Genomic DNA, 21334 nt, shown 5'->3' with positions numbered 1-21334 from the left:
CAGTGACAGTGATATCAACAGAGATAAGGATAGGGAATGACTGAGAATGTAAACCTAAATCGGGGCTTGGACTACAGGACTGCGATTGGGTTAGGGAAGGGCAGCGGGTGGGTGTGGACAGAGCTGGTCCAACCATTAGGCAAACTAGGCGGTCACCTAGGGTACCAAAATTTGGGGGAGCACCAAAATTATATCCAGAACAAAATAACAGGAACATCGTTCTAAATAGCAGCTCTGGCTAGTTACAGCTCCACCTTGGTCTAAGACCTGTGGCTCGGTAAGGGGATAAAGCCCTCTGAAAAGATCTCAGAGATAAAAGTTCATTTTAGACTTCTTATTTTCCTCTATATTGGAAGTGGGGGGGCGCTGAGGTGCACAATTACCCTTGGCCCGGCCTTGGGTGCGGGGGGGTACAGGATCGTTTGTTGTGATGGGTACACTGCTTCTTAATGTGGTTTAAAGTGTGTGATGGAAAGTTTTATGCTAGATGATGTATATATATCTATATATATATTTATGTCAATATAGCTATGATATAGATATATCCATATATAGATGTAGATTTCCGCCCCCCCCCAAAAAGAGCAAACCCAAAAGTCGGTCAAGACTCCTGGAGAGTGATTTGGGTTTTGCATTTGCTGCATCAGTGAGCTGCCTCAAAAATTATCGTACATTTTCCAGGGGGAAAAGGACAATTTTCTTGCCATTTTCCAGTTGGTCTAATAAAAGGTATCATTTTGGAACCAAGACCTCTAGTTTGTACACTTTTACTATTAAGCAGCCTACCTCAGCGCGTTGAAACTCTGATAAGGATGATAATGACAGTCCGCCTGGCAACACCACTACCAGTGAACTGCCTGACATACGTCATCCCGCTCCGCCCCCAGCTGGGAGCGATTGGCTGGGGCTGGGCGGGGGGCGTGGCTCAGCGCCCTCCCCCTACCGTTCCGCGCTCTGTAACTGAAGTTTTGGTTAACTGCTGGATGGCTAGGAGCGCGCGTCACGCGGCGCGTTCTAGGGGGCGGGACCTCGGGGCCAGCCCCGCCCCCTGCCTTCAAACCTCCCGCCTCATGGCGCCATGCTAGCGCTGCGCATTCGCATCTGCACTTTCAGTCCCGTCCGGTCCGTGCGGTGGGGCTCATTCTCCTCCTCAGGCGGCTGGGCCATGCGGTAGCCGGGCCGCCGGTTTTACGTCACGCAACCGCGGTTGCTCCTGCAGTCCCCCGCCTCCCCGGCCCGTAGCGAATGTGCGGGGCCGACGCGGCCGCTAGCGCGGTTTGGGCGGTTGTCAGGGAGAAACAAGATGGCGGCGGCAGAGGAGGACACGGAGCTGCGGGACCTGCTGGTGCAGACGTTGGAGAGCAGCGGGGTGCTCAACAAGATCAAGGTGCGCGGCGGGGGGCATGGAGCCGACGGGCCTCGCGGCGGGAATAGAGCCCAGCCCAGCGGCATCGGCGCGGCTCAGCCTGGGCCTGCGACCGCCCGGTCCGCGCAAGGGGCTGCAGCGGCCCCGGTCCTGGCACAGCCGGAGCCGGAGAGGCGTCTAGTAGGGGCGGGTTGGGAAGGGTCGCGCTGAGTTAGCACCAAATCCGAGCCGTCCCTTTCTAGCCCGACCCAGAGAGCAGCGTTGTCAGGTCTTAAATAGGAAATTATGGTCTTGGAAGATCACGATTCTCGCATTTGCGGAGAAACTATCATGTGCTGAAAAACAAATGCAAGTAAGTATGCAGATAAGCCACTTTCTTATTGACTTTATGTTGTTCGTTGTGAGCCACCGAGCACTGGGTCATCAAAATTTAGGTGTTTCCTTATTTTGAGGTGAGCAGTCATAACGTGCTGACAGCAGACCCAAAACCTCCCACTTAGCTGCCAGAGTAGGAAGGTCTTGGCTTTAAGCCCGCTTTATGGAAATGGGAGACTTCTCCCTGGCTTGCCCCAGGGGCTTTACGGCTGAGGGCAAGCAAAACTCAGGGGGATCCGAATAAGTAGGATGCCCACTAAACATTTTTTGGAAACGTCTGAAGCCCCAGATGGGGTTGCAGGATGCTTGCTGGTAGTAGGGCTTTACGGTTCTGGACTAATTCTCAGATTTGGAATTTGTTTTGACTAATTTGGCTTGGACTACAGAAAATTAAACAAAAAAAACAAAACCTCATAAATTGGTTAAGAAACCCCGTATGTTACCTGGGTTTTGTATATGCTGCGTCAGTGAGCTGCCTCAACAATTATCATACACTTTGAACACTTACTGTTATTGATCCTACATTGTACGTGGGTTGTAATTGTACAGATACGATAATTATTATACACTTGGCAACACTGACAAAGAGCTGCTCTGCAGCCCAGCTCGGGGCCTTGCATCGCCAAATGAGCTGGGGCTGAGTTGTCAGCGAGGGGATTTATTCAGAGCTGTGATCTCTTCCCCTCCCCGGGGTGCCACCAGGTCTGCTGGGACAGCCCTGCCAGCACAAGGCACAGGGTGAATCCAGAGGCTTCCTCCCCCCTCCCTTGGTAAAAATGTCCTGCCCTGTTGTGGGCTCCCTGTGGTGCAAGAACTGCCCTGTCATTTCTCTGCAGTCAGAACAAGTGGTGTTTTTCTGACGGGGGAGGGGGAGGCCTGAAGTGTGTTGAGAGCTGCTGATTCGGAGGAAGGTGGACAGCTAGCAAAAGCTCAAGTTGACAAGCATGTTGGGACAAGGGGGAGTTGTTGGTTTGGAAGAGCAGTGGCAGGCTGTGCTGTGTGCCATGCTGCTAAGCAGAAGTCACCTGTTGATGCATTGCTGCCTGTACCACTTCACATAACAGTTGTGTCCTCGGCTTCATTTCTTGCATCATATTGGTAGGTGAAAAGCACAGTTTGTAGATCCTATATAAGCACTATTGATTATAGTGAAGTTACTGAATTCCGGCTGCTGCCTCTATTGGGTTTCCTGTGCTTTCTTTCCTTGTGCTTCATTCAAATGTGCAATGTGCTTCAACACAGAAAACTTGCTATAACCAATACAGCACAATTAAGCATTCCTTGGCTGACCACAAATTAATGAAACTTTCATAGAAATATATAGTGTATACTACTGCCTGAATTATTTCTTGTACTTGCAAGGCCTCCTGCACCTACTTCATGAGAACATGAGATTTGTCATGCTGCAGCAGACCAAATGCCTTTTGTGCATATCCAGACAAGGTTCCTTGGGTGAATTTGATATCTTTTATTAGACCAACCCACTTTGTGCATATCCTGCCTTTGACAGTGGGAGGTAACTTCTGCCCATAGTTTTCTTGCTCCCAATCAATTGACGTACAGCTTTTCAATGGCCAGCTAACTAGTAGCCATAATCTGAATTGGGAGTAAGCTCAATCTTTTGGTAGTTCTGGTGAAGCAATATTGCTTCTCTTGGTCTCTGACAGATTTTGGTAAACCTTTGTTTTTAAGAACTGTTCAAAAGCAACCCGGTCACTTAAAACCCAAACTTGAAATGGAAGCTAGCTTAATGGGTATAAGGAGAAGGAATACTTTTCTTTCCTGCCAAATGTCAAACAGTGATGCTCATTATATTATTTTTCTCTAGTTTTAGTACATATTAATAGCTTTTATTATGGTGCCAAAGTTGAGAGAGAAAGTTATGCCTTGACAGTTGTTGTTTATGTACCGCCAGATGAAATGCAAACTAGTTTCTAAGAACCGGTGAAGGTAAAAACCAAGGAAGCAAGTCCTAGAAGGATATCTGTTTAGTGTTGTTTAGAGGTTGATAAGAATAAATACGTAAGAAGATTATCTGGATATAGCTGTGATCTAGCTAAAGTAGACGATGTGAAATTGTCAAGAAGAAAAATATGGAAGGACTGAAAAATAGAACAAAGAGCAGTAGGTAGGACCCGTAACAGGCCTCCAGTAATGCAGCTGAGGGAAATACAGGGCACTTGGGGTCATTGCTGGTCTGCTACAGTGACTTGTGGTGATAACTAAGTGAAATCTTAGTCCTACCATAGACTAAATGAGGTGGTAATACTCATTAGTGGTTTGGAAACTAGTTTTTTTTGAGCTACATGTGCCAAAGTACCCAGCATAGCTATAGATTATTGAACCGGAACATGCAAAGTTTCAATTGCTTTTTAAACCAGTTAATAACTGCTGAACACTGCTCAATATATTTTACTTGTCTTTGAGCACAGCAGAATTGGGGTAAAACCTTAATTTGGTAGTTGGCAGCATACTTACCTACATGTAAATCGATATGTTGTCCACTTCCAGTTGATAAATTTTCTATTTCTTTGTCAACCGAACTGAATTATTAACAGAAATATTATCCATGAAAATAGTATTAGTCAGCATTCAAAAATGGCCTGTAAACTGTTGACTGCTGTTTAGATTTAGTAAGCATGTTCCTTTTTAAAAGTAAGTTCTTTGCATACACAATGATCCTGAATGTTCTCCCACTAGTACTGGATGTAGGAGTGTGTCTCTGATGGGATGGAGCTCCTTTCAAGATCATTTTACTCTGATTTAATTGGTTGGAAGTATCACTAATGACGAGGAGTTTCTAGTACTGGCTACCCCTTTTAGCTCTAACCATGATGGAGCAAGCCTTTCCTGTGATGGTATAAAACTTAACAGGATCTCTGAAAAGTCAGTTGCATTAATTCAATCTAAAAAAAAAAATGTGTAGGAAACTTATTGGGAAGTTGACATCTGGATCCCAGGAGCAAATTAAAAAGGAATAAAGCTGTATTAATTTTTACAGAAGACTTGTTAAAACAACACTTTCAAAGCTCTTTTAAAGATTTTACAAATTTAGGAAATTTAAGATCTGATTTTGCTTTTACAGCTTCCTTCCATTTGTTGCAGTACACATCTTTTTAAATGCTGAAGTAGTCTTTTAAAACTGCCAGTCATCTGTCATAGTGAGTGTATTTTACATGCCAGGATACAGTCATCAACCTATTTCATCTGTTGTCACAGAAGCAACTTCAGAATGACAGCTCACTTTGAACTGGAATAACTGTATAGAAAGACTTAATTTCCCCCCCCCCCCCCCCCCCATACATTTGTTTTTAAATAATGATACCTAAGCTTAGATTTCTTCCACTTGGGTGCCAGAGAAAATCAAATGCACTACACACTAAAATGACTTTTAATCGTACAAATCAATATCCATTTCTTAAAAAGCTTTTTCACCTCTGGTCAAATATAAACTTTGGGATAACTTCAACTGGTGTTGCTGTTGCTTAACTCATTAAATCTACCTGCTAGCTATTGAGCCATTTAACTAGATGAGGACTTGTTAAAGGGGTGAATTTCTTAGCCAGAAATGTGTAGAACAAAATATTTGAAGGGTATGTAAACACTGAATGAAAGACAAGGGAAAGTGAAATATAATCAAGGAAGAGATTCCACTCTAGGCAAGCCTTTATTTTGAATGCTTAAGAAAAGATTCATGAAATTATAGTCCACTTAGATTTGTACAACGCATCCATAAATTTTTTAACAAATTCCTGTTATAGTGGTATTTAAGGTTAAAACTTAAGAGATTTGATTTTTTTCCCTTTGTAAATGTGCTGACCATTAGATTAATTATTTGTGGATTTTATAATTAATCTTTACTTAAATTTCAGTTTGGGCAAGTCAGTCCCAAGGCTGCTGTGACCATTACTTAAACTTTGGTTATGTTTTATCTGTACATTTCACAGTAGAATTGTATACTAAGCATGGGGTTTCAAGGCCAGCTGAAGGAGTTGATTTTTTGGCTCTCTTAAAACCTGCATACAAATTAGATGGCCAAACCTTTTGGCAGTTTGAAAGTCCCATCCTGAATATAGAAATGATGCAATAGGCCATGCTGTTCAAAATCCTTCTCTCCTTGTTGCGTCTGCTCTTTCAGATTAGATTTTTCTTTCCAAGTCATTGCATATTGCTTTAAATACATTAATTACACCAGAGTATATTGAACAATTTGTATTGCTGTTAAGAAGCAGCTTTTAGTTTAAACAAATATGTGGTAGGTAGCTTGCTGCTGCTTGTGTTTTGTTTGCGGGGGGGAAAAACAGTTCTTGAAGAAATACTGTCTTTTTAATTTGCTAGGCAGAACTACGAGCAGCTGTATTTTTGGCATTAGAAGAGCAAGAAAAGGTAGAGGTAAGGAGACCAGTACCTTCTCTTTCAGCTTTTTATAATTGTTTTGTGAGTAAAACTTATGCAAGTAAACAATATAGTAGTTTCCATTACTTTTCACCGATTCCCTTTAAGTGGTTTGATGCATTTCAATCTATTGTTGTGGTTTGGGGCTTTTCCTCCCTCATTTTTAGTAGCATTAGAATCAGACTTTTAAAATAATAGAACAGGAGTATTGAGTCTTACTGTTTCTTGAATAGTGGTTCACACTAAAGTTATGAAAAACTATGGTGTTTTTGTTTGTTTTTCATTTTTTAAAGAGCACTTTCTGTTGAGTCATAAAATCCTGCGTTTTGTAAGATCTGTTTGGATTCACAAAATCTCATTTGGAACAGTTTCATGTATTTATCCAAAACAATATCTGCATCGTATCCAGTTGACCAGAATGATTGTAAAGAAGAGATTCTAATCTACAAAATTTGTTTTCTGACATGTTTGCTATTGTCTTGATCAATATTGTACTAAATCACGATAAATTACTTCCGAAATATCGAAGATGATGCCAGTTTCAAGAAACATTATTAATTTGCCAAGAACTCAACCTATGTGCATGTGTGTACACGCTAGTATTTTCTGTAGGAACACGATTGGTTTACTTAGGGATAAATTACTTGCATCCAGAATTGGAGCCTCTCCATTTTAAATATGAGTTTAAGAAAAATGGTATAATAGTTTAGTTACAGTTTTCAGTAAAACAAGAAACAATATATATAATGAAATAACATTATATAATGTATGCTAAAGCAGACAATAAAGTTATCTGTTTTACCAGTTTACACAAAATTTAAACACGGGTGACTTGTCCTCTGTTTATTACCCTCCCTGGCATCCACCATGATTGGCTAGGGATGTTTCTTCTGGAGACTCTAAACCATTCTGTTCAACAGCTATTAGATTTGTCATCTGTGAATTAGTCTGGTCCATGTTTTAACCTGGCTGTGTTATCTGCCTCCACTACCATCTCATGTGACAATGTATTTCACAAGTTTCATAGTTGGTAGGGTTGGAAGGAACCTGAGCAGATCATCAAGTCCGACCCCCTGCCATGGCAGGAAAAAGTACTGGGGTCAAACGACCCCAGCAAGGTGTTTGTCTAAACTCCTCTTAAAGACCCCCCAGGGTAGGAGCCACACCACTTCCCTTGGAAGTTGGTTCCAGATCCTAGCCACCCTGACTGTGAAGTAGCGCCTCCTGATGTCTAGTCTGAATCTACCCTCTGCCAGCTTGTGACTGTTATTTCTAGTCACTCCTGGTAGTGCTCGGGGGAACAGGGACTCCCCCAATGCCTGGTGGTCCCCCTGACTAGTTTATAAACGGCCACTAGATCCCCCTTAGCCTTCTCATGTGGAGGTTGAACAGGTTCAGGTCCCTTAGCCTCTCCTTGTAGGGCCTGCCCTGCTGCCCCCTGATCATGCGAGTGGCCCTCCTCTGGACCCGCTCCAAGTTGTCCACATCCCTCCTGAAGTGCGGCGCCCATAACTGGACGCAGTACTCCAACTGTGGCCTGACCAGTGTCGCATAGAGGGGGAGGATCACCTCCTTAGACCTGCTCGAGATGCATTTGTGGATGCATGACAAGGTACAGTTGGCCTTCCTGACTGCGTCCCCACACTGCCAGCCTACATTCATTTTGGGATCAATAATGATTCCAAGATCCTTTTCTGCCTCTGCACTGACAAGAAGGGAGTTCCCCAGCCTGTAGGTATGCTGCTGGTTCCTGCTCCCCAGGTGCAGTACCCTGCACTTGTCAGTGTTGAAACCCATCCTATTCTCATCTGCCCACCCCTGTAACCTGTCTAGGTCCGATGCATTGCACAAAAAAGTACTTTCTCTTGTTAGTTTTAAACTTACCTAATCTCAGTGGGTGACCCCTAGTTCTAGTATTCTGGGACTTGGTGAATAACTTCCCTGTTCACTTTATCTGTACCCTTCATGATTTTATAGATGTCTCTTCTCACCACCCACCCTTTCAGCTTTCTTCTTTCAAAACTGAGGAGTCCTAGCCTTTTTAGTCTCTCCTGGTATGGCAGCTGCTCAATATCCCTAATCATTTTGGTTGTCCTTCTCTTTACCTTTTGTTGTTCTGCTACATTCTTTTTGAAGTGTAGGGACCAGAACTGCACTTGGTATTCAAGATGTGGCTCACCATGGATTTGTATAATGGCATGATGATATTCTCTGTTTTGTTTTCAGTTACCTTAATGATGCCCAACATTTTATTGGGTGTTTGATCACTGCTGCACATTGAACTGACATTTTTAGAGCTATGTACAGTGACTCCATAGTCTTTTTCCTGAGTCATAATAGCTAGTTCAGAATACAGCCTTGTATACCTATAGCTCAGTTTTTTTCCTCCATGTGCATTACCTTGTACTTGTTGATATTTGAAGTTCATCTGCCTCTTCATTTTACTCACTCAATTTGGTAAGATCTTTCTGCAGCTCCTCTCTGTTTGGTATTTGACTGCCCTGAATAATTTGGTATCATCTGCAACCTTGGAGATTTCACTGAGCACCATCATTTCGATATCATTGATGAAAACGTTGAATAAAGTTAGGTCTTCCACAGATACCTGCAGAACCTCTCTTTTGACTTCCTTCCATCCTGGAGAGAGAGTACTTAGTCCTATCCTTTGCTTTCTGTCTTTTAACCAGGACTCAATCTATAAAAGAACCTTCCCTCAAATTCTGTGGCTACACTTTTTTTTTTTTAAAGCCTTTGAGGGACTTTGTCAAAAACTTTGGGAGTCGAAATATATTATGTCAATTTGATCTTTCTGGATCTTCCTACATGCTTGTTAACATTGTCCAAGTACCCCAGCTTATTGGTGAGACAGAATTTCCCATTACAAAAACTGCTGACTCGTTCCCCAGCTGATCATATTTGTCCATGTGACTGCTGATTTATTCTTTATTATAGATTCCACCCAATTGCCAGAGATGGAGGTGAGACTTCGTGGTGTGTAGTTCCCAGAACTACCTGCGGAGTTCTTTATAAAGATGGGTGTTATGTTGGCAGGCTCCCAATCTATTTGAAATGATAGGTGTTACTGTATAATATTGCCAGTGGTTCTGTAGTTTTACCTTTTGAGTTCCTTCAGATCTCTTGGGTGAATGCCGTCTGGGCCTGGTGACTTATTAGTATTTAATTTATCAATTTGTTCCAAAACTTCTTAAAATGGAACATAGGCAGACAAGGTTCTTTGGGTAAATCCGATATCTTTTATTGGTCTAATAAAAGATATTGGATTAACCCAAAGAACCATGTCTGCCTTAGATGAACATGGCTACAACCAACATCTGTAAAACAGAACACAGCATGTATTAAAACAGAACACAGTATATGGTGATATAAAAATGAAGTTAAGCTTTTTTTTAAATGCAAAGAAAATAAATGTCATCTAACTTGCCGAGTCTCCTTCAACTTAAAATAATTTTTCACAGTGAAACTACATTCCCAAAGGCTCATAATAAAAGTTTTATGACTATATTTATTATGGCCACGTAGCTATGCCACTTTGCTATTATTACTAATATACATAATATCAAAGTATATTTTTATTTGGTAAACTGAATTATATATCCTAGGTATAATAGTAAACCGTTGCATGTGCCAAAACACTTGCTCAGGTCTTACATTTCTTAACAGTGTAAAGGAATTTATATTAATTACCTTTTTAATTTTCATCTTTTAACAGAACAAAACACCCTTGGTAAATGAAAGCTTGAAAAAGTTTTTAAGTACAAAAGATGGTAAGTTTTATTTAGTAACTTTAAATATTTGAGATGTGTAAAACTTAACACTTGTCAAAAACATGTTTGAGGAATAGGAAGTTGAATCTGTTCTTGTTCTAATATGAACTTGATGCTTGTTTATAGTGTCAATTCCTGTTCTTGTTAACAAGAAGTTAGTGCTATCATTGGCAAGCTCTGATCTTGAGTTTTCAAAGCTAATATATGGTGATTGCTGTGTTTGTAATTGGGATGAACAGTTTCTTTAGAGATGAGTAAAGTATTTGAATTAATTGCTTAGAAAACAAATCAAGAAATGGCAAAATAATTCTAACTCAGTCAAGCCTTTCCAGGGTAGGAAAATGACAGTCTGAAATTGTGAAATTAGAGTGCAAATGTGCAGTACTAAAAGTATGAATGGTAGAAGTTCCAAGGTGAAAGTGTGTTTTTTGAAATGTCTTAGCTAGATTAGAAAAACACGAATTAATTTTTAGGGCCTGGGTCTTGGAAGCTGCTTCCAAGACTGTTGCTCAAGCAGTTCTTTGGAGAAAATGGTCTAATTTAGATAGGTTATTTATTTGAACTGAAATTTTTTTTATATAGTCAAATGTTGACGTCACTGGTATAAAATACAAATCTGTGTTGAGGATCTCTTAGTTCGTATAGGATACAGGATCATTAACTTTTAGATGAACATTTCAGATAACTTTTTCTGTTTTCTTTATAGGTCGTGTGGTAGCTGGTCTTGTTGTAGAATTTCTTCAGTTTTTCAATCTTGACTTTACGTTAGCTGTTTTTGAGCCTGAATCGAGCACAGTAAGGAAGATACTATTCTTAATCACATGCTAGACTGATAGATAGAACTTGAAATAAAAAAATTCAAAATCTGCATTGGATTTGTCTAAAACATCCATTCATGTTCATAAGGTAACTTTTATAGGATCTTTTATTGAGCTACCTGTTAGTTCACACTAGCCCTAGTTTGGCACTGGAAAAAATCAGGCTTATATGATTGGTGACTTATTTTTTAGAAGAAAAGTTGACTCAGCTGAAAATTTAATGCTTTGCCAGTTCTTTTGTCTCTTTGTATGTCACTTTTAAAATAATGACAAATTTTAATAAGTTTTGTCTGAGCTGTGTGTGTTCACTAGAACATAGGGCTTATCATAATGCAAAAGTAACAGTCTAGGTCAGATTTTTACAAATTGGTTTATTTATCATGTGCCTATCAATTTGTGCTGGTCAGACTATTCTGTTTCAACTTTTAAACGCTTTCATTTATATTATAAACACTCAAGTGACATATATTTTATATACAACTTTTTCAGCTAAATGGACTTGACAGTCGTGAGAATTTAGCCAGAGACTTAGGAATTATAGAAGCCGAAAGTACTGTAGGTGGTCCATTATTGTTGGAGGTGATTAGAAGATGTCATCAGAAAAAGGTTTCCAGCAGTGCTGAAGTAAGTATTGTTAAGATGTATAATGCTTTTTTCCCATTTAATTCTTTAAGGATAAACTGTTTGAACAAATTACAGTGGATGAGCAACCTTTCTCCAAAGTTACTATCTGTGCAGAATTTTCACTCTTGGATCTTAGCTTTTTGGTGTTTGTTTTGGTGGATCTTCAGTAGTTCTTTAAATTGAATAATTGACAAACAACATGCATTAAAATCTTGCTTAGTATGATCTAAGCAAGTTGTCGAATAGCATCAAAAAAGGAAGTATTGTATTATAGACCTTTTCTGCCATGCATTAGATTTTCACTGTACACTACAGGTATTTTCCTACTGGTTATTAAAATATAGTCCATGTGTGCTGCACAGCTAGGTAGCTATTGAGCAGGTAGTGACTAGTGAGACTATCCTAAAAAGCATGTGCAGATGCCAAGATGACAAAGTCATCTGGCTGATGTGATTCTGATAGCTGGTGAACATATCTTGACCGCCAAGATAGTAAATTCAAAGCCTATCGGCTGATAATCAATATGGAATAAGTATTGTTACGTGTGGCATGAGGCAAAACCTCCAGGATAAAGCAATGTAAAATGATTAACACAGTCAAAAATATGAATCAACTTTAAAATAAAAACAAATTACAAGGACTAAGAACTATCCATACGCATGTTTAAACTGAGTGGTGCAAGTGAGAGTCCCATTAGATGGTATCTTTAGAGAAGCAGAATTATATGGAAGTAATCTGTCATTATTTGCATCCCATCCCAGATCCTCACTCTTATGTAATAAACTGCTTAAGGGCTGTCAGAAAAGAGGGGGAAAAAGATGAATTGCAGTGAGCATCAGTAAGAAAGCCACTGCAAACAATGTACGGACAAATGCACACTTAGTATGTTTAGCACTTATACTGTGCTTATTGAGGTACTGGTATATGTTTGCAACTTTTGACCAGTAAGTAAGAAGACAAAGTAGTCTACCCAGCAAAGCTCTGTACATTAGAATTGTGGATCTCGGGTTACCTTTGCCCAGAATAATGTTGCTCCATTTAAGTGAAATAATCTTTCTAATTTGAGTGTATATTCTAATTTGAATATCTATTTATGTCCATTTTTCCTCCCCCAACCAGCTAAAGCATTGTCAGTAGGGCTGTGCAAAGCTTTGCCAGCTTTTTTGTTTTGATGCTGTTTTGACTCATTTCGAGCTCTAAACAGAGAAATGGAAACCAAACGAAAGACTTTGAAACAGCCTTGAAACAAAATGAGGCCAGTGAAAATGTTTTGAGTTTTGAAGCAGCATCCAGGTGGTGGGAGGCAGGGGAGAGCCACGGCTGTGCTCTGAGCAGCTCCACAGCCGCATGTGGCTCAGCCCTGGTGGAGCTGATAGGACACAGCTGGCTGTGCCTGCCTCCTGACACCAGGCTGTGCTCCGATTGGCTCTGCCAGCCCCGTGTTGCTCAGCCCAGTGATGGAAGGTGGAGCTAAGTTCCACGTGGCTATTCTCCACCTCCTGCCACCGAGCTGACTTCTCCAGGGCTGCGAGTCGCTGGGATCTGGGCCCGGCGGGGGGGAGCGCCTCCCACTGCTGGGAGGGCTGCAAGGTCTGTGCTGGATTCCTCCCGGGGGTGCAGGCCCGTGATCTGCCTGCCGGATCACAGGATGCTGCTCCTGCTCCCTGGCTTCTGCTTGTCAGCAGCTTGAGATGTAGTTTCCTAGAAACCCCTACACCTATCTCCTTGAAACTTGGTGGGCTTCATGTCCTGAGAAGGGGCTACAATCCCTGCAAGTTTAATCAGAATCGGGCAAGAAATGACAAAGTTATAGGCTGTTTCATGCTTTCCCATTATAGCCTATGGGCGAAACAGCAAAACAGGTTTGACGGAATGGAACAGTGCTTTCAAAACTAAACAAAACACTGTTCTGTTGAAACGGAAGTCGAAGCGGAACGCTGCTGTTCCGCACAACCCTAATTGTCAGCTCTAACCCTCAAGTCTGAGCATTAGCTTCTTTCCTCTATGATTCTTTTATATTCCAGCTGCATTTCTTATGATTTCCTAATGTCAGACTTGTTTCTTATTTGAGAACCAGTTTAGGAATTCCTAAAGTTATGTGTATTGTATCTCTCTGAAGTACTTGTCTCTTGCAACCCATATTACAAAATAATTCAGAAATGTTTGCAAATCAAAGCATGGATGGGTAAATGTATCCCTCTTCTGTTGCTAACGTACGGAGAAAAATGTTCTTGGTAAGGACTTTTATACTTGCAAGTGTATCCGTTCATTTTTATAAGGTGACTTTTTCCTTAGAATAAATTCAAGAATCAGAATATTTTTATAGAAAACTGGCTAATTGCCCGCAAGAGTGATTAGGGAGGCAGACACAGGAGAAGGGGATGGGATAGTGCTGCCACCTAATGGCCCATGCTGCCACTTTTCTGCCTCTTGCAGGGAGTGGAGTGGGGGAGTTGAGTCCAGCAGTGCTGGCCTCAGCTCCCCCATCCTCTGTCTGGTCCTCGGCGCAGCTTTGGGATCATGGCGGTGCTCCCCCATGCTTGGAGCACTCTGATTGGCTGTTTCCGTCAGCCAGTCAGAGCGCAAATAAAGCATTACGGACAGAATTAGGCTTTTATAACATTAGGATTATAATAATGTTGTTGCAAATGGAATGGAATTCTGGTACAGCTTTGATCGAGTGTTTTTTCTCATGCTTCTTCAAAGTGTTAGATCAGCAAGTAAATATAGGAACAGTAAGTTAATAGGAAAATTTATTAAACATTGTAATAGAATACTACAATAAATTACATAATTACTGTTGTTTCTAATATAATTTATTATTCTTTCTACACCTTGGCTTTGAACTGAGGATTGGTCAAATAACACTTCTAACTTTAGTACTCAGCTGGTCTTTGGTACACTTGTGACATGCTTTTTTTTCTTTTTTCACTTTTTGATTGAAAGTATTTGTGAAAGATCACTAAAATGTGTTTTACAAAATATTAACTTACAGAAGAGACTAGGGCAACAAATGTCTCCTACACATACACAGGTTTTACTGGATGTTCAGGATTTTTCTCCAAGAGCAAAAATGGCTGCTCCAGGACAAAAAATAACTAGGGAACAATCAGGGTTAAGACACTCCTGGGAGAGTGAATTCCTGTACATCTTTTTTTTTTTTGAGAGAAGCTACAGCAAAGTCCTCCAGCATCCATAGTGTTTTGTTCTTGTCCACAGGAGACAATGTGTAGCTTGCTGGACTATATTGCTCCAGCCAAGCAGAGAGAAGAACACAATCCCCATATTTTGCTGCAGGGAGATATTGGCTGACCTTGAACAGTCTGGGTCAGTCAGTTGGGACTGTGCTGTGCACTTTTGTCATCTGTCTGTGGGCAGACTTGGGGCATCTGCAGAGCATAATGGGATGTGTGTACAGAAGTCCCTTAATGATGTAGTGTCAGCATTGCAAGTTCTGCTTCTCAGGGCTCATCATTCAAATGTCTGTTCAGGGTCTCTAGGTAAGGCTTTTTTGTTGCTGTGGGGGGGGCGGGTTTCTACCAGGAAAACAAACCCAGGAGAATTCTTGCAGATCATTTGAATGTGTGCATGCAGGCTGAAGCAGTAAAATTAAATTAATGACGTGTGCTAGAAGCACAATGAAAGAAATATAGGAGACCACATTTATTTTCAGTTTTGTCTCAGATGGAGATGCATCAGAAAGCATTACGCTTACCTGAATTACAAAGCTGATATGTGTAACTGACTTGGACCCAGAACATGTATAAGCTAGAGATGTCAGTTAATCACCATTAATGTGTTAATTGGCTCATGCATTAACTTTGTTTTACCGCATTAGTCAACCATGTGGCTTTGGAGCCTGCGCCCAGGCTCTGCTCCACCGCTCTCATTGCAGTCTCTGGGCCACCCAGCAGGCAGTGGTGGCAGTGCAGAGGAGCCGCAGGGCAGCCTGGGCATGGGCTCTAGGCTGCTACAGCAGGAAGGCTGGGCATGGAGGCAGGGATGTGTGTGCACAGACAGACATGCAGATGGGGCAGATTGAGGCCTTCACAGTGAGGGAGAGAGTGGGGAAGGGGCTATGGTGAATGGGGCCCTGGGGCTGGGCTGAGTTGTGGGACGGAGCTGTGAGTGGCTCGTCTAGGAGCATGACTCCATGCCTCTGCGTGCACCCCTGAGGGAGGCATGGGCGGTATATGCCCTCCAGATTTGTGTGCGGTGCAGAGACGGACTGCCTGCTACAGGCTGGGGCTCTGTGCCCTGCTGTCTTTGCCCCAGGAGCCATGCACTGGCTGCACATCCACTGACCACCCAGAGGCAGGAAACCAACTTGGTGTTGTGCGGCTCTCGAGGCAAAGGCAGCGGAGCGCGAAGCTCCAGCCCACAGAGGGCGGCCTGCCTTTGGCCCATGTACAAATCCAGGGAGCACATGCTTCCCCATGCCTTTCCTGTGGATGCATGTAGTGGCAGGGAGCCATGCCTCCTCCCCCTGGACAAACGGCCCACAGCTCTGTCCCACGGCCCATCCCTGCCCTACTCCCTCCCTCGTTGCGGGAGCCTTGATTTGCACTCCTTGTCCCTTCCTTCTTCCCCCACCCCCCTCACCCATTCCCCTCCATAGACTTACCTCCTGGGTGCTGCTTGACAAACCACTGGGCTGCATTCTGTAGGGTTACCATATTTTGTTTAAAAAAAGGACACCTTTCGGGGCGGGGGGAATAATATGATTAGGTGGGGCAGTGATGTGCCCATGTCCTGCCCCTCGCTCCCCAGCCCTGCTGGTGCCCCTTACTCTTGACCCACAGTACCCTGCATCCTGTCAGGGCATGTGGGCATTCCCTACCCCCTGGGCCCCGCCCCCCCCACCATAACCATACAAAGTACCTACATAACTTTGAATTTTTCTGTGCGTAATTTTGAGTTTTTAGCTGTGTGATTAAAATTGTGATTAATTGCCACTAACTTTTTTTAATTGCACAAGTAATCACAATCACTTTTTTTAATAGTTTGACAACCCTAGTTTAAATACTTGTATATAAACAAAATGTGAGAGAATTTTACTTCAAAATAGTTACGGATTTCTAAAAATGGAAACTTATTGCTACAATTTAGAAGAAATGGAAGTAGGGAGAGTTGTTTTGTTTTTTATAGCCTTCTATGTTGAACTGTAGCATGATACATTCCTATGAAATCTTAAATATGTTATTTCTTTGGGAAATCTTGATTTTTAGGTAGCTCCAGTTCTATCTGATATTGTGCGCTTGCCACCAAAATCACCTGATGAGAGATCAAGCGCACATACAATACCAAGTAAGGTAAGTTTGCTATATAAAATAAATTACTAGGTAACATAATATGCCAATATGTGGTAAAATAAACTAGAAAGGACTTTTCTGTTAAAAAGATCACTTATTGCAGAAGTGTTGATCAGGTACTTATCAAGAATTTTTCAGCCTTTTTTTCTCAGCTGGTTTTAAGTATTCTCCTTCCTTATACTCTCCTTCCGTATCCAAATCTAAATGGAAGAACCATATTAAGCATGTCAGCAGTAACGGGGGTCAAACCATTTAATCATTTCTTTTAATTTTATAGTCTTAAATGGAAGCTAGTTGTCAAGTCAGTACATACATATACAAATATGAATAGATACATTTATGCGTATCTACATACGGGTGTGCTCTGAAAGGGAATTATCTCATTATCATCAGTTTGTAGTGTATGGACACGGCAGCCCTTTGTGATCCATGTTTTTTAAGTTGTAATCTCATTTGGGGTCCTGGCCCATAATTTGGGAACTGCTGTTGTAAGCAGTTTTGGTAAGAAGTGCAGTGTGCTGTTACTATCCCTTTTGGGGGGAGGGATGGATGTCACAATGTATTAAGCATAAATGGAAGGGTTGATATGTTGCAGGTAGCGGTACTATATCGTGAGGTACAACATGATGAGGCATACACTGATTTGAGTAACTTGTGTGCAGTTATTCAAAGAAGATTAAAATGCTCTTGTCTGTGTTCATCCAGCTCTAGCTATCCTTTCTTCTTCGTTTAAGATGATTGTTGTTCTTAATTTTAATTTGAATATTAGATTGGTTTCGTTTCTCTTCTTTTATTCCAGTTCTCCAAACTGGAATATGCATCAGGAGGTGAATGCGTACAGTGTTGTATTGCAGCAGTAGTTTCATACTTTGCTTGCTGTTCTTTCAGATCTGTGTTCCAGCAGCTTTTATTGTAGTATCACGTACAGCTAGACATACATCATCCTTCCTTTTAAATACTGTTATTGAGAGCAGCAGAAATCGGATTAGTCTTTCATGTGATAATAAAACTGAATGTTAAACTATCTTGTGATTAAAAGCAGTGGAGGTTAAAAAAGCAATATGGCAGAATAGGAAAAACGGTATAGCCTGGTAGAAAAAAGGAGAACTGGAATAGTAGATGTTGCATAATTGGGGCAATTTGAGTTCTTATGTCCCGATTAAATAGCTCTTTCATTTAACGTTGTGTAAGGCTATGTGTAAGTTTTTGCAACTTAAATCACATCTGTTGCCTGGTTTTGTGTTATCCTTTTTCTTGTTTAGAACTTAACTGTAATAAATGGATCCATTGTAAAGGGTCAGAAGATGAAAGTTGACTAAATGCATTACTGAGTGTCTCATGATTGTTCTGTGTAACAGAAAATAAAAGCAAACTGATGAACTTTTTAGCTGTTGTGTAACATTTATAATTAATGTGGTACTCTAGACCAAACATCATCCTAGCAAGTTGTAGCAAGTATGATCCTTTTAAAGCAACAAAATACTCATTTATCTTAGTAGAGTATTGTTTTCTGGAGTTGAAGTTAGATTCCCTAATTACTCAGCCCCATTTAAGTGCCTTCAGTTGTGTATAGGAATAGCTGAACACCTATTGGGAGGGGGGGCACATGCCACAAGTGGTATGCAGCAGGCAGGGAGAACAGCAGCAGTTGCTCAAGGAGGAAAGAGCAGAGCAACAGATTAGACAGGAGAAGGGGTAGGGCTCTACCTTATAGCATACTTGCCAAAAAGATTGCCTTCCACTAGTTTAAACTTTGGAATAATCTCCTATAGGATATGATTAGCTGTTCCATAACTTAGAACAGCTTATAGAAAAAAATACTTATAAAACTATCTCTAGGTATGTACTTATGCATCCAAAATCTTTAAGTAAAAGAGCAGCCTGTCTCCCCTCTTTTGTGTGTTTTGTTTTGTGTTTTGCTTCTGTAGTTTGTTCTAAGTATGTTTTTGGGGGGGGGGTGTCTTCCAACCTTAAATGATGACTGTTATGTTGGCCGGTGCTATTTTGGAATAACCAGAGTGGCTTTAACATTCATCTCTCTAGTTGTATATTCAGACACTATTGATAGCTTTGTGCAAATTAACATATTACGTCCATAATAAATGGAAATTAAATGACAATTTTTGCTGGTTTGAATGCTAGGCTTAGCTGACAGTTCTTGTTATGTACCTTTGTATATTATTAAGTTAAAAAGTCTCAGGTTCCTCATTAAGAAGAATGACATTTTTTACTCTAGCTCCGTTTGGCCATGTTCAAGTGTTATATTTCTACCGGGAGAATCGCCACTTTCCCAGTAGAAACAACAAGCATATACATGTTCACACTGTTTCTCCAGGACCATAAATGGGGATTCTGGAGAAAGAAACTGGCTCAACTCCAACCCAGTAGAAGGTGCTCCTGGGAGAGTTTCTCACAGGAGAATGAATCCTTGTACGCTTTGCATGGTTTTGGTGCCAGGAGCCAAGTGGAAGAAGCAGTTCCACACGCCCCCTTTCCACTTCTCACACCAGGGAACTCTTATGTAAAGAGCAGGCAGTGGCTTTTCCCTACTGCTTCAGTCCTCCTGGGAACAGAAAGACTGCATCAGCTGCTCCCTATGCTTTCCCCAGACAGATCACCCTGGTTTTGGGATGGTGTAACGAGTAAGGGGGAGAGTGCAGTTGCAGATGGAACACCTATACTGCTCCCTCTCCAGGAATCATCTCCAGCAGTGGAAATTTTCTACTCCTAGAAACTAGAGCTATATCAACTGTTACCTGACAGATTCTATTTAACATCAATAACTGTCCTTGGGTAGAAGAATTCAAATATTCTTCAAATTTTCCAACAAGTCGGGGGAGAGAGTAAGGCTTTAGAAGAAGAGAAGCTTAGCTGCCTTATCTTGCTGTTTAAATGATCATGCTATATAAATAGAAACTGGAGTAGCTTAAACTGCTCAAATTTTGTTTTTCATTTCTTTTTGTGCTGTTGTTATTTTATTCTTATGCTCAGATACCAAGGTATAAAGGACTTCGTAAGCAGGAAAAGTGCTTGGACGAGGCTGGTGAGCAGGTAAAATGCACAAGAGAAGGCACTCCAGGTGTTTTTAGTTTTTCTTTTAGGAAAAAAACATACTGAAATTTTTAAAAATGCCCTACAATGGACTTGATGCATGCACTAAAATATAACTAGTGGTATACTATGTAGTTGTAGAAATAACACCTTAAGGCACCATACATAAATTATTGTAAATGCTTAGAGCTTGCTGAAATCATTACTAAAAGATAAGGCTATTCATGTTGGTCTTGGTCATTTAATTGTTAACTAATGTAGTTGGAGGGGATGACAGCCAAGAGTAGAATTTTAGCTTTGAATTTCCTGGGGTTTTTTCTAAATATATTAATTTGTACACTTTCCACAAACTAATCTGTGAATCCATTACCCTCTCCTCCTTTAAAGATTCCTTTTCACATTACGTACAAGGAATAACTAGGTGTCAATGGATAAGTAGAAAGGTTTTTTTTATAATTATTTTTTAATTGAACCATTTGAGACCTGTTAAGAATGTCTTTATGGCTGTTTTCTCATGATTCCTCATAGGTTAATACAAAACGCAATATTTTGCCTGAAGTGATAGAACACCACAGCAGAATTTGTCTAGGAAGTGAAGAAGTATTAGACTTACCTTATAATTAGCCCCAAGAATTGCAGTGAGCTATCAATGTTATCAATATAAAGAGACGTGGATCATGTATAGCATTTTTATAGGATGAAAGAACACAAATGTGTTTAAAAATAAAATAAAATACCACTGTATACCATGCCTTTCTTGCATATCATTCTCACTTTCAAATTTTAAAATGTCAAATTTTTAGGATAGTTAATTTTGTGGCAGGGTGAGAGCTGGTCAGGATTAAAATAAATATGCATGCTAAAGTCATGCCTACTGGGTACCTTCTCATCTCTACCTCAAGTAATTGTAAAACAAAATGAGTTTTCAGTTGCATGTTGAAATTCCCTACTGATCAGTATTATGGAATAGCGGCGTCGCTATGGGGAAGATTAGCTCCATAATTTAATTTCAAGAGGAATATTGGAAATCCATTTAAGTTCCTTCAGAGATGTTTCTTCATGAATGTGGGCTGTGAATAAAAGTATATCTTCTGACATGTTTTGAGATGTTTCTGAGAGCAGGAAGTAGGGGAAAAAATGAGGTACAGGAAGCATGTAAAGAATTACTGCAATTCCTCTGGCTACACTTACTATTTTTTATTGAATAAGATGAAGTTTTTCCCATCATCAGCATGGGGGAGGGGGAAAGCTTCTCCTCTTATTCACATGCAGAAAACCACCACATTAAATGTATTGGCTATTGTCAAATTGGTGATAGAAGCAGCATGTGCTCAGTCATGGAAACCAGCTAATGAAGTTAAGGGAATGCAGTCCATGCTAAGCATGCCCCTAACACATGACCTATATTGATCAAACATACTGATGGGAACCGTTTTTGTTTGTGACCCTTAAAATAACAAAACAAGAAAGAAGGGCAGTTGCTCACCCAGGAAGAATGAGCACAGGGCAGCACTCAGAGAGGCTGGAGAAAGCTCCATCTAACACCCTCCTCTAATGCCAGACGTGCTAATAGGAACCTTTTGTTGTGTGGGGGGGCCCTTTAAAAAA

General features: G+C 41.0%; 1 protein-coding gene across 9 annotated transcripts in view; it reads left to right on the top strand.

The window, feature by feature from the left end:
• Window positions 1-1095: 1095 nt before the first annotated feature.
• FGFR1OP (FGFR1 oncogene partner) overlaps window positions 1096-21334 on the top strand; it is a 42534-nt gene continuing 22295 nt past the window's right edge. For 4 of the 9 annotated variants that reach the window (XR_003096403.1, XM_025216514.1, XM_025216512.1 and 1 more), the window contains exons 1-8: window positions 1096-1387; window positions 1609-1718; window positions 6080-6133; window positions 9867-9921; window positions 10628-10716; window positions 11229-11363; window positions 16592-16675; window positions 19667-19726. Coding sequence is in view for 8 of the 9 variants with exons in the window: in XM_025216514.1 (XP_025072299.1) it covers window positions 1246-1387; window positions 1609-1718; window positions 6080-6133; window positions 9867-9921; window positions 10628-10716; window positions 11229-11363; window positions 16592-16675; window positions 19667-19726 (729 nt within the window). In the remaining variant the exon portion in view is untranslated. The remainder of the gene's footprint in view (window positions 1388-1608; window positions 1719-6079; window positions 6134-9866; window positions 9922-10627; window positions 10717-11228; window positions 11364-16591; window positions 16676-19666; window positions 19727-21334) is intronic. The other 5 variants (XM_014525102.2, XM_025216517.1, XM_025216515.1 and 2 more) reach the window with 3 other exon arrangements.

The sequence above is a fragment of the Alligator sinensis genome, unplaced genomic scaffold, assembly GCF_000455745.1.
Source record: "Alligator sinensis unplaced genomic scaffold, ASM45574v1 scaffold832_2, whole genome shotgun sequence".
Taxonomy (NCBI): Eukaryota; Metazoa; Chordata; order Crocodylia; family Alligatoridae; genus Alligator; species Alligator sinensis.
Note: the sequence above shows the minus strand (reverse complement) of the source record. Positions and strands in the feature narration are given on the sequence as shown.